This window comes from Phoca vitulina, unplaced genomic scaffold (genome assembly GCF_004348235.1).
Source record: "Phoca vitulina isolate PV1807 unplaced genomic scaffold, GSC_HSeal_1.0 scaffold46, whole genome shotgun sequence".
NCBI lineage: Eukaryota > Metazoa > Chordata > Mammalia > Carnivora > Phocidae > Phoca > Phoca vitulina.
This window is the reverse complement of record NW_022589749.1, coordinates 8,676,553-8,694,392: the sequence shown is the minus strand read 5'-3', so window position 1 is coordinate 8,694,392 and position 17,840 is coordinate 8,676,553. Positions and strand designations below refer to the sequence as shown.

Below are 17,840 nucleotides of genomic sequence, written 5' to 3'. Positions count from 1 at the left end.
TCATGACCTGAGCCAAAGGCAGATGCTTAACTGACTGAGCCACCCAGGTGCCCTGCTATATTTTTATTTAATAGTAACTTTTCTTAAAAAAAAAAAAAAAAGACTAAATGTTTTAACTTACTGGGACTTTTTCACCTTCGACATTTTGCAGACTTTCTTCAAGTAGCTCCTGGTCCACCATCCTAATATGGGATTCATCCACAAAGGACACGTATTTTAATGTCTAGGAAAAGAGGGTTAAAAATTTTACCCATTTTTGTACAGAATTATCAACAATCACGTACCTGAACATATCTAAAGGCAAGTGTTATTCCTATTTACCAAATGACAAACTGTTAGAAGCTGACCAAAAACTCTTGCTAGCCAAGAATGAATGATTTCTGAGTCCAAAGGTAAATCAGCAGTGAGACCCTATGCACCTTAATATGTGGACTTCAGAGTCTCCACAGCTTACTGCCTGATGACTTTAGGTCTCCCACGTGCTCTGTAAAAGTCCTTTGTGTTCCCTCAATTTCAGTTACTCTAGATTGAATATCCCGAAAATTTTACTGTTGCAACTTAAATTATTTATATTTTTGCTGACTTTCATCCTATCTTGAGCTATGAAATGGTAATTATTTTTAGTTGCAAAAATGAACTTTCATTTCAAATTGTATAATACATGTACAGTGGCCAGTGAATCGTGTCTTCAGCTGCTGGGAAAGGACAGTAATGTTCTTATGAGGGAAAGACAAAGACCCTCTTTGTTGTTTGAAGTACTGGAGGTTTCTCCTTGATTGGGGGAAATCATGGAATCAAGTGTAGGGGACCTGCTTAGTAGAAGCCTAATTAAACAAATCAAAACAATACAGATGAGCTCAAATTCCGTTTGACTCGTCCCCCATCCTAGGTTCCTTTGTAGAAGGAATCACTGTTGTCACTTTTGTGTGTACCTTTTTGTAGACATATATTATCCTCCCTATACACCTTCATGCATGTGTATAATAAATGTAGAAACTATATAGAGCATATATAAAATATATAGAATGTATGCATGTTATTTGTATGATTATATATAAGCACACATATAATATACATGTAGAAAATACATGGGATGAGTTCATATCATACGTGTAGTTGTCTTTTAACCTATATATCGTACCATATATGTTGTCCTATAGTTTGTTTTTTTTCCTTTCAACAACACGTTCTGGATATTTGCTCAGGCCAGTACCCATAACATAGTGGTTATGAAGATGAATTCTGAAGCCAGCCTGCCTGAGTTGGAATTCCAGCTCCCCCCCTACTAGCTGTGTGACTTTTGGCAAATTATTTAACCCTCCTGCACCTCAATTTCCTCATCTTTAGAAAGATGACAGTAGCACCTATTTATAGGGTTGTGTGAAGATTCTATGAATTAATATATATAAAGCACTTTGAAGTTCTATAGAAATGTTTGTTCTTATTATTATCCATGTATTCTTTTGAACTGGTGCCTGGTGCTCTTTGCTATGCACTGGTCATAGTTTCTTTCACCATCCACCTGTTGGACATTTGGGTAGATGCTCTTTCTTAAGGGTAGGTATGGAGAAGTGGAAATGCCAGGCTGTAAAGTATGTCCCATCTAAATGTTATTAGATACTGCCAAATTGTTCTCCAAAGTCACTATACTATTTTTTTTGGCTGTACCAATTTAATAAATCTGACAAAATTGCCAAGTCCTAGAACATAAACATTTGTTCTCCCTCTATCTTGCCTCTTCATTTTTGTTTCTATTCTTCCCTAAGACCAAAGGATTCATCTGAGAGATGGTGGATCAGGGTAGAGTCCAGAGACTTGTCCACTATGGGATTACACCTGTGATTTGGGCCTTATTTTTGCATGTTTCTCAGTGACCTGACCGACTCTCTGGGTATTTTGGCACCTACTGATGCAGTGAGCCTTACCGGCTTTGGCTCCACAATGGGCTCATACTTCTTCCTGTAGTAGTATTCATTGACTGCACAGTATCTACACCACTTGCAACAGGGATAAATGCGGGATCGACAGCATTTACTTGAGTAAGTGTTGATGAGGAAGTCGATGAACACAGCGGCCTGGGGAAAACCCAGATCGGTGCCATGTTAGTGAGATTTCTTTTTGCCAAATCACTTTCCTAAAGTATGGGAAAGAGAATCCCTTACCAAACCAAAGTAGGAGATGACTGAGCCAACGTACACGACCAACTGGGTAATGTTAAATTTTCCTCCCTGAAAACAAATGGGAAGGTGACTTGGTTGACATTCAGAGCAATGCTCTTTTGCTCTACCATGTAATTGTCAGCTCCAGCAGAGGAGGGAGTCTATGTTCACGGCAACAGAGACTGCAGACTGAAAATAGGATTCCGGTTCATCCTGTTCCTGCCTTCTGGGATGCGCTCGAAAACATGACTGTTTTAAACAAAGAAGCACTGGAACCCACACACTGAGTTTGTTGTTTTTCCATACAAGGTGAGGGCTTCAGACAAGTTTTCCCTAAAAGTGGTTTGAGATTACCTTGGAAGCAGAGGGAAGGAATGTCTGCACACTCTTCCCTTAGGTGTCCTCGTGGTTTTTCTTCTCAATGATCTTTCCATTCTCTCAGCTTCTATCCCATTGACTCTTGTGTTGCTTACCACCATATGACATAACATATAACATAAATAATACAGTTTTGGACAAGGCGTTGTGGGCATCTATGGAGTTTTGCATGCCCAGTATCCCCTCCCTCCTTCTTATGGAGACAACACCCTGGTTTTCCTTTGGAGAACCATCTCTGTCCATACTTGGTCCATATAGTTTGAGGGGAAGGGGCTGGTTCAGGGCAGGTCCAAGACCAGCCACTGAGAGTATGGTGTGACCTAAACATAGTGATTAGTTCAGCACAGGGCACGTGGCCCATATTGGGCCAGTCAGAGCCAAAGGCATCTGCGTGAATCCTTTGCTGAACCTTTTAGCAAAGAGATATTCTCTTTTTATTGAGACTGCTGGACCGGTAAGATATAAGGAGCTGCCAGAAACCACCATGTAGACATGGCCAACTGAGGATGATGCCAGAACAGAGGAGAACAGATACAAGAAATGGAGGGAGGCAGATTCCTAAGGATGTTGTTTGAACATCTGGATCCAGCCATGCCTGAAGCCTGAAAACTGCCCCTGGATTTTTCAGCTATGTGAGATTTTAAAAAAAAATTTTTTTTCCCTAAGCCAATTTGAGTTGGCTTCTGTTACTTACAAAGTATTTTGCAAAAAGGATTTCTTTCTTTCCCTCTCTCTTTTTAAGCATCAGAATATTTTTAAAGTTGAATATTCAGTTTTCTTCCCAATCCCGCTCTTGTAGTCATCAGATGACTTCATCGTGGACAGGACCCCAAGGACATTCCTTCCCCCTCTTACCCACATGCAAGATGCACGGTGCCAGCTATTGACTATGACCGAAACATTCACCCCTTGAGGCACTACAGCAGTAATTAGGACCCCAGTCCCAGGAATGGGGGTGCCAGTGACTGGGAGCAGAGACTTACGGTGCCAAAAACCAGAATGTCAAAACGGATCCCAAAGACTTTTATCAGAGTCCGTTTTTCAACGTTGTTTTCCTTATAGTACTTGGCGTATCTGTAGGAGGAGAAGGATCCATGTTTATAAAGATCTGTATGAACGTGCTGGTATTTCATGAAAGGAAAACCCAAAACAGGAGCCGAGCTAGTCTTCCTTGTTCATCTTCTAGCTCTGCTGCAGTTGGCAGAGGGAAGAACATAATCCAAACCCACAAATTACTCTCTTGGAACCAAAGCACCACTTCCCACGTTGCCTCCTCTTCTTCTACCATCACAGAGTGATACAAAATCTGCTTTCCATTTAAGATTAAAGTGAACAATTTTTAACTAATACAGTATTAACAACAAGCAGACAAATTAAAAAAAATAGTTTCAAGCAAATCCAATTATTTCTTAAGGGAGTTTGGCTTCTAGAACAAAGTGGGGTGGGGATCCTAGATACTAATGGCTGGATTGGGGCTAGGTGCCCCTCAAGCAATCTGTTCTAATTGCATTTTCTTAGATTCTGTATTTGTCTATTTGCATCTGTTATCACAGGGCCAAACCAACAGCCACCATTGTTTACATCTTCCCTGTGATCTGGCTTTTGCGAGCGCCTGAAAATCATGTTACAGACCCTCTGACCAATCTTGAATCCATATCCCCAACCACCCCCTCTCACTCACCCTAACACACGAGCCAATATTCCCCCTGCGCCAGGTTACCCAGGGTCAAAGTCACCCAGGGCCAGATACCCACAGCTAGAGAATGCGCCTGTAACCCAGAGCCTGCCCACCTTACTCAAGCAGGCCAACCCTAGGCTGTTGCCCTGCCCTGCCTTGCCTGTCCCATGGAAAATACGATGAAGGTTCTGGGCCATGCTTTCCCCTTGATCCTTCCATCTCCTGACCAAACCCAGTGCTTCCCCTATGGCCCTGTGTGGCATGGTGTGCCCCTCCTCTTGGAAAATGTAAGTAATAAAGTCCTTTCAGTATCAGTGACCTCTCTATGTCAGTACTCAGCCACCTTTATAAATTAAGACTGGGGCACAAATCATAATCGCCCCAAATACGCAGCTCTCACCAGTGTTACAGTCAGGAAAAGCGGAATGTTTTGTTTTCATGGATAATTAGGAAGGCTTAAACCACACACCTCGCAAAATTTTTCAATCTGTCCCTCCCCGTGAACCACCTTTTGGAGGTTGTTTTTAGGTAAGATACTTTCTTTCTGAGTTACTAATTCACAATCTATTTACAGGTGTGGAGAGAGAAGAAAACAGAAGATAGATGCTCTGCCAGAATCCAGTATGGAGTATTTGAAACTCCTATTTTTTTTAACTGTCAAAATGTGATGTTGAGATCAGTTAGATATTCTTAGGTGCTTCAACACCTATTTCTGGCCAGAGGGGTTTTGATTTCTTTGCTTCTGATTGTTCTCATTCCATGACAGTTCTTTCTTGTGCTGCTCTACTGAGTGATTTATTTTTTAATACGCAAAGCAAAGGGTCTTGGGACAGTGGTTCTTGAACTAAGGATAAGAATCACTTGGGAAGTGTGTTCAAAGGTCGATTCCTGGGCCTCACCTCCCAGAGGGTGGTTTCAGAAGGTCTGAGATGTTTCTGGAAAGGTGCCATGTGGATCTGGTGTGCGTGGCTAGTGGTCTACACTCTGAGAAACACTAGGCCCTGAGCAGAATGGTTTTTTTGCACACTGTAACGGTTTGAATAATGCCCCCCCCACCCCCCAAGAAGGTAGGTCCAAGTGCCTAACCCCTGTACCTGTGAATGTGACCTTATTTGGAATAGGGTCTTTGCAGATGAGATGAAGGATCTCAAGATGAGATCATCCTGGATTTAGGGTGGATCCAGTGACTTGTGTCTTTATGAGAGAAAGGAGAAGAGAGTTGAAACAAACACAGAAGAGAAGCCCACATAAGGATGGAGGCAAGACATTGGAGCGATGCAGCTTCAAGTCAAGGAACACGGGGAGCCACGGGAAGCTGGGAGAGGCAAGGAAGGATCCTCCCCTAGAGACTTCAGAGAGTGTGTCCCTGCTGACTCCTTGATTTTAGACTTCCGGCCTCTAGAACTGTGAGAGAATACACTTCTGTTGTTTTAAGCCACCAAGTTCATGGTCATTTGTTACAGCAGGCACAGGAAACTGACACAGGCATAGGCCCACTCTGAACCAGAGAAGTGCATCAGGCATGCAGTGGGGGCCTGCCCTGCTTTATACGTGCTGTAAATAAACGCAATCACATGTTTACCGAATACGGACCTTTTGTCGTGGATCTTTGGTAAAGGACAAAATTCTGTAACATGATCAGCTTCTTCAACTTCCTATGTTTTAGGAAGTTCTATTTTTTCATAAAACTCATATAACCTGTAATTCCCTTCCTTTTTTTGTGTGTGTGTGGCTGTTTGAAAATAACCTGTCCGGTTATCCATCAGAACTTGACAGTTTATTTCTGGCCAAAGATTTCTTCTGGTGCTCATCCCAGACAACAAATGCTCTAACATGTTGTTCTAAAAGAATATTAATATCCTAACCACCTCAGTTCTTCAGAAAGCTCAGATCTCTCCAGGAGCCAATGTTCTTAGGCTTACCTCAGCGACTCAAAGGACATTTGCTAACATCTGTTTGAGACATTGCCCTGCATACTTCTGCAGACTGCTTAAAAAAAAACAACCAAAAAACCAGCCTGCAAAGGCAGTTAGGGGACCACTGATCCAATTGTCTCTTCTTGCTAATGGCCATAAGTCTGTTCAATAGAGCATCAGGGGATATCAAAATGTTACCTCAACTAGGAGCTGCTTTCAGGGCCCTGGATGAAACCCCACTGACCCAGAGGAGGCGAAAAGCATCTTACGTCTTGATCTCAGCTGGCCTTTAGTCAAGGGTCTCAAACTCAAATGCCAACATGGGCCAGGCAGGTGACAGAAATGAGTGATGCAGGCCAGGTATAAGGCAATAGGGAGTGGTGGGGACTGTAGCAAACAAACAAACCCACATACCTTTTATAAAGGGAACCACTGACACCTCCAGCAGAGTGGTGCTATGTGGGATATGAACCCTGAGTTGTCAAATGGTTTAGTTGTTTTTTTTTTCCCAAATAGTTAAATTTTTCGAGAAAAGTAAGAAGTCCAGATTTTTATGTAGAATGTCTCAACTTTCAAAACATTGTATAGGCAAAAGACAAGTAAACAAAAATAAAGACACAGTTGAAGGCGGCCTGCCAGTTTATGATGCTGCTTTGGGTAAAATGTAGAGACCCATTTGCTTGAGCAGATCCCCTCCAGAAGTCAGTAGGAATGCGAGCAGAAGTGTTAGGAAGCAGTGAATGTGTATGTGTGCACGCACATGTGCACTTTTGCCTACACTTGCATGTACAGATTAAGTAGACGCCTTGTTTTATTCACTCCCCCAGGAAACCGGCAACCTGGTTGTAGAGACAACATGTAGTCAGCTGAAGGCTGACTAAGAAAGTATGTTTGGGGTGCTAGATGATCTAGTCTAGACTAGTGCTTCTCAAACTTCAACGTGCACATGAATCTTCTGGGAATCTTGTTACAGTGCAGATTTCGATTCAGTTCATCGAGTGGGGCCTGAGATTCTGCATTATAACAAGCTCCCAGGTGAGACCAGGCTGCTGGTTCCAGGACTACACTTTGAGTATGGAGGTTCTAGATCGGTGGTTCTCACACCTGAGAGGCTCTCACCTAGAGGGCTTATGAAGACAATCCCCAGGGTGTCTGATTCAGTAGGTCCAGGGCAGAGCCTGCGAATGTGCATTTCTAACACGTTCCCAACACGTGATGCTGATGCTGGGCGTTGCACTTTGAGAAACACTGGTCTACACTGTTAATGCTAAAGGTATTCAGAGAGGCTACAGAGTTCTGCAAGGCTATCCCCCTAACATGAGCTCCTGTCTGTGCAGTTTCTCTTCCTAACTAGGAAAGCACACGATATCTGCAGGGGTCCTACCCTGTGCTTGGAGAGGCCTTCTCTAGTCGCTTCCCCCACTTCTACCCCTCTGCTCTGCCCCAACCCTGCAGTACAGTATCTTGTTTGATTTTCTTCCCAGCATTTATCATCATCTGAAATGGTCTTATTGGAGTTGTTTGCTCTATTGAGGTATAGTTTACATATAATAAGGCACACAAGTCCTAAGAGTTGAGTTCAATGAGTTTTGACAAATGAATACACTGTATAACTTTAACCCTATCAAGATCTAGAACATTCCATTGCCTCAGAAAACTCTCCTGGTCTCCTTTCCAATCAGTTCCTATTTGGCCTCCCCCATCCCCCACTCTCCAGAGCAGCACCCACTGTTGCCGTTTATCATCATAGAAAAGTTGTTTTGCCTGTTCTTGTACTTCATATAAATGGCATCATACAGTATGGCTCGTTTCGATCTAGCTCCTTTCACTCAACATAATGTTGGTGGGATTCCTCTATGTTGTTGCTTGTGCAAGTAGTTTGTTCCTTCTTCATTTATACTAACTAGTGCTTTATTGTATAAATATACCCCAATTTATTTCTCCAATCACCTGTTGGACATTTAGGTTGTTTCTGGGTTTTGGTAATGATGACGAAGGCTGTTGTGAACATTCATGTACAAATCTTTGGGTGGACCTGTGTTTCCTTTCTTTACCTCAGAGTGGGGTTTCTGGATTAGAGGATAGATGTATGTTTAACTTTATAAGAAACTTCCCAACAGTTCTCTAATGTGGTTGTGCCATCTTACACTCCCACCAGGGAACTAGGAGAGTTCCAGTTGCTTTTCCACCTTGTCAGCATTTGGAACTGCCAGCCTTTTAAAAATTTTTACCTATTCTGGGGGGTATTTGTAGGTGTTTCTCATTGTGGTTTAAATTTACATTTCCCTGAAGACTAACGATGTTGCCTTATTGGAGTTCTTAATTTACTTATATTCTTGTCTTATATGTTATAATGACTTATATTCATGTGCTACTAAAATATAAGCTAAGTAGTAACTTTGTCCATTTTGTTTACCAATATATACCCATTGGCACAACAATATTTTTTTTCATTGCTATATATTTGATGGACGAATAAATAAGGAGCGCCAATATCAATTTCCTAATGGCTTCATAGGCAAAATGATTGTATAGCCATTATTCTAGGGATGTAGTTGGCAACTTTTTTTGAAAAGGGAACAGCATAAGCCTACTTTGTGTCTGGAACCAAATGGCACAAAAGGATCAGCCACAATAACAATCACCGAAACCTATCTGGTACCTACAAGCAATGAGAGGTCGTGGAACCTCAAACTTAAGGGCCGAGTTAGTGCTGGGGCAGAGTTGTAGCAACAGGCTGAAGAAATGATCCGGACATAGGAGGTAACATGGAAATGAAGTTAGGATGGCACAGGATCACTACCGGGGAAAAGTCAGAAGCAGAGGCGTGAACTGTGCAGAGGGTCAAAACAAGAGTAGAGTAGGTCAGCCCCAAATCAGCACCAGCCAGTTTCAATGGTGAAAATGAACCAGGAGTCTAGTCAGCTCTTACAGGGTTGAAGTCCAGAAGTAAGAAGCATACAAGGTGCACTACAAAGAACCTTACAAGTCAGACGAGACTGCAGGGGGGGCAGCAGTGTGGCATCAGGAGTCTTAAAGATGTTCTTACCAAAAAGACTTCCAATCAAGGTGGCAGCCTGAGGGCCAGTACAGGATGCCCACCACCTCCCACCGCATACAAAGAAGTGCAAGATAAAAAAAAAAAAAAAAAAAAATATATATATATATATATATATATTTAAATATTTTATTTATTTATTTGACAGAGAGAGAGAGTTAGCGAGAGTAGGAACACAAGCAGGGGGAGTGGGAGAGGGAGAAGCAGGCTTCCCTCCGAGCAGGGAGCCCGATGTGGGGCTCGATTCCAGGACCCTGGGATCACGACCTGAGCCGAAGGCAGATGCTCAACGGCTGAGCCACCCAGGCGCCCCGATAAAATATATTTTTTAAAGTCATACCAATGTATTACTGAACTCAGAACAAGGAAAGACATTTTCTAGGTGCTAGAGATGAGTGGGGAGTGGGAGTCATGTCTGGAGTCTGGAGTCTGTCCCCTAGGAGTACCCCAACCAGATCTGTTATCTGGGGAGCTCGAGTCTTACCCTAGAAGTGTAAGGGAGCTGAGGCTGCAGGAGCCCTACCCAGGGAGGGAGCAGGGATAGGATACTTTCAGCAGAGTGAAGACATTCAGTGCCCGGAAATTAAACCAAAAACTGATTGATAATTGATAGATGCCATACAGTCCTGCAGACTAGAAAATTACATAATCACCCCAGAGGAATGCCTCCGCATCCCATGGCACACACAGAACTTTGCACAAGACCTTTCCTGCTGAAACTCACCAACAAATACTTCAAAGCCTCAGAAGAAGAAATCCCACCCAAGTTACTACAAATAATGGGTCAGGGTGAAAGGGGTTATATAGTAGAACAGACAGAAGGAGTAGGATCCGTAAGGTCAGAACGGACCTCACTGAAACAGTAATAGATGGCTTTGAGAAAGAACTGAATATAAACCTGAGAAATGAAAAATATAGGCATAGGAAAAAACTTAAAAACCTGAAAGCATATGATAAAATGTTAATCACCTTTGATCCAATAATTCTACTTCTAGAAATGTATCCCAAGGAAACAATCTGGAATTCAAACATTTATGTACAAAATGTGCAGTGTAGAATTATTTGTAATAGAAAAACTAGAGACACCCCAAATGTCCAGTAATGGAGGAACGGGCAAGAAAACCACTCGATGGAAGGAAAAGTGTGTGGATTTGGGGGTCAGAGTGACCTAGGTTAGTTAGAGTTATGGAGCTACTGTTAGCTGTGGGTCCTGGGTAAATCATTTCACCTGGCTCAGCTCTACCTGAGAACACGAATATCCACCTTCCAGGGTTGATGTGAGGTGGAGAGGTGATGACTTCAAGGGTCTGGTTTATAAAAGACCCACCCTCAGTGGTGCCTCTTGTTATCATTATGCTTGCACGGCGGAATCATTAACGTGATGGTCACAAGGAATTCCGAGTGACCCAGGGAATGGCAAAACAAACACACAAACACAGAATACCAGGTTATAAGTGTGATCTGCTCTCATAGAAGCCTCATGAAAGAATTGGTTAAAGGAAGGAAAATTTACCACTTATCTTTGATTATCTCAGGGTTGAGGAATTATGGGTGATTTATATCCTCCTCTCTATGCTCTTCTCTGTTTCCCCAATTTTGTTTCTGTTTTACAAAGAGTGTGTATCACTTTAATAATTAAAAAGAAAAAAATTCATACAAAAATCCAGTCACCCCTAGTTCTTAGAGGAAGCTTTTTGCATTCATCTTGTTGCCTTGGGAACCAAAATTAATTCTCACTGACTGCTGGGGATGCAATTTAGCGGAGCCTGGAGGTTTCTGGGCGCTGTTACCTGAAGTTGTAGCCAGGGTACGAGGACTCATTGGTGGTCTTGTCGTCAAGGCGACGGAAACTGTATTTTGGACGGCAGTGATGGAACCAACCGTCCAAGTTGCAGTCCCAGTAGATCTCAATGCCCATGATTCCTCCCTGGGGAAGACACAGTCTCTAAGTCCTGCTGCACATGGGACGCAGCTTCCAGACCTCTCCCTGCACAGGGAGGTTTTCTTTTTAGAGGGAAACACAGATTGACGTTTCAGAGCCACGAGCGCAGCCCCATCTAACACACACAAGTGGCTGCAAACGCATCTCCCTGCTCCTCCTCCCATCTGGACACACCCTTAGATTTATTTTCCTAAAATAAAACTTTCAGTAAATCTCATCCATAATCTAACACCTTGAATGGCCCCCCCATTAAAGATTAAGTTGAAGCTTGTTACACTGGAATTCAGGGAACCCCATCACATATCTTTTCTGCTTTACCTCCCAGCACTCCTCTGGAGAAACTCTTATTTCACACTGTCTACACTTTCCCCTAAACAGAATTGGCATTTTTATTTCTTTTTTTTTTAAACACCTTTATTAAGATATAGTTCACATACAATTGGTACAAGTGTATAAAAGTGTGTAATTCAACAGGTTTTAGTATATTCACATATATGTGTGACTGTCACCATAATAAATTTTACAGCAGTTTCATTGCCTCAAAAAAAAACCCCTAAACTTTTAGTCAGTGCCCCTTTCCACCCCTCCTCTCAGCCCTAAGCAACCACCAATTTACTTTCTGTCTCTATAGAGTGCCTTATTCTGAACTTTCTTTCATATGAATGAAATAATGTAATATGTGATCTTTTGTGATGGACTTCTTTTACTTAGCATAATATTTTTATTTTTAGTTATTTATTTTTTTAAGTAGGCTCCATGCCCAGCATGGAGCCCAATGTGGGTCTGAACTCACAACCCTGAGATCAAGACCTGAGCCGAGATCAATAGTAGGACACCCAACTGACTGAGCCACCCACGTGCTCCCACTTAGCATAATATATATTTTTTTAAGATTTTATTTATATATTTGACAGAGAGAGACAAAGTGAGGGAAGGAACACAGGCAGTGGGAGTGGGAGAGGGAGAAGCAGGCTTCCCGCCAAGCACGGAGCCCGATGAGGGGCTCCATCCTAGGACCCTGGGATCATGACCTGAGCCGAAGGCAGACACTTAACGAGTGAGCCACCCAGGCGCCCCCATAATATATTTTTTTAAAGATTTTCTTTATTTGAGAGAGAGAGAGAGCCAGAGGAGGAGCAGAGGGAGAGGGACAAGAAGACTGTGTGCTAAGCACAGAGCCTGATGAGGGGCTCAATCCCAGGACTCTGAGATCATGACCTGAGCCAAAATCAAGAGTCAGACGCTTAACTGAATGAGCCACCCAGGCACCCCTTACCATAATATTTTTAAAGTTCACCCATATTGTAGCCCATATTAGTACTTCATTCCGTTTTATGGTGGAAGAATATTCCATTGTGTGGATAGACTACATTTGGTTTATCTATTTATCCTTTGATAGACATTTGGATTGTCTCTACCTTTTGGCTATTATGAATAATGCTGCTGTGAACACTTACAATGTGTGAGTTTTTGTGTGGACATGTGGTTCATTTCTCTTGAGTATATACTTAGGAGTGGAATTGCTGGGTACACTTGAACTTTTAGGTCTCAGCCCTTGTCTTTTCTCCCATTGAAATATTTCTCCTACCATCTCTCTAGCTAAATCCTCATCATCCTCCATGACTCAACTTAAACCTTCCTTATCCATTCAGTCACCCCTCCTCCTCAATTCAAGGTGATCTTTCTCTTCTCTGAACTTCTAAGGAATCTCTTAATCTCTTACCTCTACTTGGTACTTCTTTCTTCCTACAAACATGTTTTGAGCACCGACTATCTTATTTCACTGATTCTTAGACACCATTGCTTATCAGACAAGTAATTTTCTTTTTCTCAGAAGGAAATGCTGTCAATTAAACTGTGAAACTCCCTCATTGGAAGCACTTTTTGATTTCAGAAAGATTAAAATGTGAAAAAAGTATGTCTTTGAATCGACAAAAGATGGTATTTCAAGACAGTGTGCTAGATGCTAGGGATAAAAAGATGAGTAGCAAGCAGACTCTGACTTGGAGAAAGGGGAAATACAGACTAATCACAATTGTCATTTATTGGCATGAAGCCAAGCACTCTGCGTATTTTTGTGAATATCTGATGTTTCTGTCATTTAGCATCCAGTTCTCCTGGTAAAAATGCCTGGAATTTTCTTTGGCAAACATCTATCCCAGCTGAGTGGTTTGAATGGGACTGTCCTCTCTCCCAGCTCCCAGAATGGCAAGATGGTCTAGGCCTGGCCAGTAAGGACCTGATGACGGGTTCAGGAATAGGTATGTGGCCCAAGATAGACCAATCAGAGTCTTCTCTGAGACATTTTGTCAGAACCATAAAAAAAGAGGTCCTCTATTGGTTGGGACCACTAGCCAGAGATTGTGACAGTCCACAGCAGCATTGTCCAACAGAATCTTCTGCAGTGATGGAAATATTCTATATTCATGCTGTGCAATCAAGTAGTCACTGGCCACATGTGGCTATTAAGTGCTTGAGATGTGGCTAGTATGACAAAGGAAATAAATATTTCATTTCATTTCAATTAATTTAAGTTTAAATAGCTTCATGTGACTCGTGGCTACCATATCAGACCGCACAGTCCTAGGACCTTGGCGGCTTTACCTTGACATGTGGACAGTCTGCCTACGAATGACATCATCATTAAGGAAACAGCAAAGAGATGAAAGGAGTCAGATTCCTAAAGACATCATTTGAGTTCCTGGATGCAGCCATGCCTACTGCTATCACATGCTTCATTCAGTCAATAAATATTTATTGAGTGCCCATTATGCTGAGCATTATACAGAAATTAACAAAAGATTCCAAAGACGCCTGCCCTCATGAAACTTCTAGTCAGGGAAGACAGACAACAAACAAATGGATATATAAAATATATACTATGTCAGATAGTGCTAGGTGCCAGGGATAAAAATAAACCGGGCAAGGGCCATAGAGCATGCTGGGATAGGGGTAGAGATTGAAATTGTCATTTTAAAATTTTTTTCAGAGAGTGGGGAGGGAGAGAGAGACTTAAGCAGGCTCCATGCCCAGTGTAGAGCCTGAGGCGGGGCTCGACCTCACAACCCTGAGATCATGACCTGAGCTGAAATCAAGAGTCCGACGCTTAACCAACTGAGCCACCCACGTGCCCTGAAATTGTCATTTTAAAGGTAGTAGTAAGGGAAAGCTTCACTGAGCTTATATTTGAGCAAATATTGGAAGAAGGTGAGGGAGACAGCTAATGCTATGTCTGGGGCAAGACTGTTCCAGGCAGAGGGGACAAGCAGAAGAAAACTCCCAAGGTGGGGTGCTCCCTCTTTAAAACAAACAAATAAATAAAATCTTTTTTTTTTTTTTTCTTTTTTTTTTTTTTTTAAAGATTTTATTTATTTATTTAAGACAGAGAGAATGAGAGAGAGAGAGCACATGAGAGGGGGGAGGGTCAGAGGGTGAAGCAGGCTCCCTGCCGAGCAGGGAGCCCGATGCGGGACTCGATCCAGGGACTCCAGGATCATGACCTGAGCCGAAGGCAGTCACTTAACCAACTGAGCCACCCAGGCGCCCATAAATAAAATCTTTTAAAAAAGAAAGGAAAAGAAAACTCCCGAGGTATGAAAGTGCCTTGGGTGTACTAGAAAGTCCATTTCCCCTGGTGTCTTTACATGAGTTAATAATACATGGTTCTTTTTTTCGCTTAAGCCAGTTGAGTTTGGTTTCCTTTTGCCCCCAAAATGCTTTTTAATTTATTCTTTGCTTACATTATTTGAGTTGGATGTCCGTAAGGTGCAACTGGAAGAATCCTGACAAATCCAAGTGTGGTGGTCTGAATAATGACTCCCAAAGGTATTCCGAATCCCGGGTCCCAACCCTCGGAATCTTCGGATATATTATCTTATATGGCAAAAGAGACTGCAGATGTGATGAACTTAATGGGGAGATTATCTTGGATTATCCAAATGGGCCCTACATGTTTCCTTTTATAAATGCTCTCTCTGAAAAAGACCAGTATCTTTATAAGAGGGAGGCAGAGGGAGACTTGGCACAGAATAAGTCAATGTGACCACTGACGCGAGATGCTGTGCAGCTGGCTTCGAATCTGGGAGAAGGGGCTACAAGCGTCTAGCTCTAGAAGGTGGAAAAGGCCAGGAAATGGATTCTCCTGTGGGGCCTCTGGAGGGTTCGTGGCCCCAGTGGTATCTTGATTTTGGTCCAGTGAAACTGATTTTGGACTTCTGACTCAAGGACTCCAGACCTCTGGCGTGTTGTTTTAAGCCACTGAGATCGTGGTGGGTTGTTACAGCAGTCTCAGGAACTATTGCTCCAGGGATGTGACTCACAGGGTTGTTGTTGGATTCGATGGAGTAAAAATGCAGGGAAAGGCCTTGGCACCAACCAGGGATTTACTGAATGCTCAATAAAGGGAGCCCTATAACTAAGATCCAGGGGCCTGGCCTCTTGGCTATTTGACATCTTCCACCCCCCAAATCACACCCTCGCCATCCAAAGACACCACCAACCTGAATTGCCACATCTGAAAAATTATCTCCTGTTTCTTGGAAGATATCTCCTAGTCGGAAAATAGGACACTGTGGACTCTGAGTCTTGTGAAAGGTACAGGTGATGTTTACACCTGGCAAGATGTTTCTCCTGCACACAACGAGAAACAAACAAACAAACGTGTTTTTGAAAACTGAGACCCGTCTCTTTCATGGCAATGAGCCAGCTGGTAGCTGGGTTCCATGAGGGGCCCCGGGGATCCTCAGCCCCTGGGATTCACACCCTTGTGTAGTCCCCTCCCATCCTGTGCTGGGTTGGTCTGTGACCACTAGCATGTGGCAGAAGTGATGGTGTGTCACTTCCAAGCTTCAGTCATAAAAGCCTGTGACTTCCATCTTGTTTACTGTATTGTTGGCTTGCTGTCTGTCCCTCTCGGATCACTTGCCCTGGGGGAAGCCAGACACCATTCCTAAAGGACACTCAGGCAGTCCAAGGGGTGGTCCATATGGTGAGGAACTGAACCTCCTGCTGACAACTAGGTGAGTGAGCTTGGAAGAGGATTCTAGCCCCAGTCAAGCCAGAGATGACTGCAGTCCCCACTGACAGCCTGACTGCAACCTGAGAGACCCTGAATCAGAACCATCCAGCGAAGTCATTCCCACATTCCTTACCCACAGAAACTGTATGAGATAATAAACATGGGCTGTTAAGCTTCTAAATTTTGGCTAATGCATTACACAGCAGTAGATAGCTAACAGCTAGACATTCTGGGCACTTACGAGGTGTAGTTGTGGCCAGGGAAGTCAATGTTATTCTTGATGAGCACAGTGAAGTTTTCGGCACTGTTCAAGAGCGCGGGCCTGAGAGAGAGATTTGAAATGGGGATCAGTGGGGCAGTGGGATCACAGGCTTCTGGTTTCTAGCTCGGGTCATTGCAATGAGTGAAGAGAAATGTAGTCTAGTGGCAAAACCTTCCTAAAAATCTAAAAAAGAGTAAGAATTTCTCTCTTCCTGAGACCCCATGGCATTTACTATAACCCTTCTCACACTCTGATGTAATTGTATGTTCAGGTATGTGTGGTGATGTGCTGGTAAATGTTTAACATTTCTTTCCCCCAGTGGGGAAGAAAAGCTCTGATATATAGCATTTACTGATTACTGTGGTATAAGTACTCCCACCATGGCTGATCTCAAGCCATTAGTGGGTATCACTGAACTTGGAGTTGGGAAGGGATGAGCATAATTGGCTCAGAGTCAGTATAAACCAGCTCCAGCACACCTCTGTTTGTGTCTTTCCCAATAGACTTGGATTTTCCTTATCTTGGCATCCCCGGCCTTTAGCACAGGGCCACACATATAGTCAGCTCTATTAGTTATAGGTTGATAAGCTCTGAGGGGCATAAATTCTCCATGAGTGAGAGGAGCCCAAATCCTAGACTTTAGGAAGGTCCACCGACAACCCATAGATTCATTCATTTGACAAATATTTATTCTGCTGGGCATGGGGCTAGGCATTGGGAATATAGTGATGAACAAGGCAGTCAAGGTTTTTGTCCTTATGTAGTTGACAGTCTGCTGAAGATGGAGAGAGTTGGCTGTGGGTAAAGAGATACAGCTGCTACCTTATTGTTGGCAGGCCGAGTGGGTGGCAGGTATATATAATGGGAGTACACCAGAAAAGGATGGAGGTATTTGGAAGGGGGCACCAAGATGATCTACTTTTTATTCCAAAATTGCCAGAGCCCAGCTTTGCCTCTATTTAGGATATAACTATAGAGAACACTATAGTTTTTGCCTGCCCAGCATCCATTCCCCCTCTGTTAGAACCACCTCAGTTTTCTCCCTTTGGGATAGCTAGGTCTCTTCCACTCTCAGCCCAGAGGGTTGGGTGGGGAGGAGTCCATCTCCTGCCCATCCTTACAGCTCCCAGGATGGGCAAGTGACCCAGAGCTGGCTAAACAGAATAACCCAGTCCTCTTGGCTATAGTGATTGGTTCATAGATTGTTATATGACTTAGGCCAATGAAAACATTCTAGGGTTTTTGTAGGAAATACTGGAAAAAGAAAAACTCATTTTTCTTTAGGATTGCTAGTAGTAAAGACAGTGTAAACCCGGAGTTCCCTGGACCACAGTGTGAGGAAAACCAAAATGGAAGAAAGAATAACTGGGGTGGGGGTGGGGGTGGGGGTGGGGGTTGGAAAAGACAGAAAGAAAAAGAATCTTAATGAC

The 17,840-nt window shown here is 43.0% G+C and overlaps 2 protein-coding genes across 6 annotated transcripts in view; one reads left to right on the top strand and one right to left on the bottom strand.

Moving 5' to 3' along the window:
* Positions 1 to 17,840, top strand: part of IFT81 (intraflagellar transport 81) — a 181,372-nt gene that overhangs the window by 30,116 nt on the left and 133,416 nt on the right. The gene's annotated exons all lie outside the window — the stretch shown is intronic.
* P2RX7 (purinergic receptor P2X 7) overlaps positions 1 to 17,840 on the bottom strand; it is a 49,757-nt gene that overhangs the window by 9,164 nt on the left and 22,753 nt on the right. The window contains exons 6-12 of the mRNA XM_032431590.1: positions 16,390 to 16,470; positions 15,631 to 15,760; positions 10,980 to 11,116; positions 3,521 to 3,611; positions 2,163 to 2,228; positions 1,926 to 2,075; positions 122 to 223 (exon numbers count right to left, since the gene is read on the bottom strand). Coding sequence (XP_032287481.1) covers positions 122 to 223; positions 1,926 to 2,075; positions 2,163 to 2,228; positions 3,521 to 3,611; positions 10,980 to 11,116; positions 15,631 to 15,760; positions 16,390 to 16,470 — 757 coding nt within the window. The remainder of the gene's footprint in view (positions 1 to 121; positions 224 to 1,925; positions 2,076 to 2,162; positions 2,229 to 3,520; positions 3,612 to 10,979; positions 11,117 to 15,630; positions 15,761 to 16,389; positions 16,471 to 17,840) is intronic.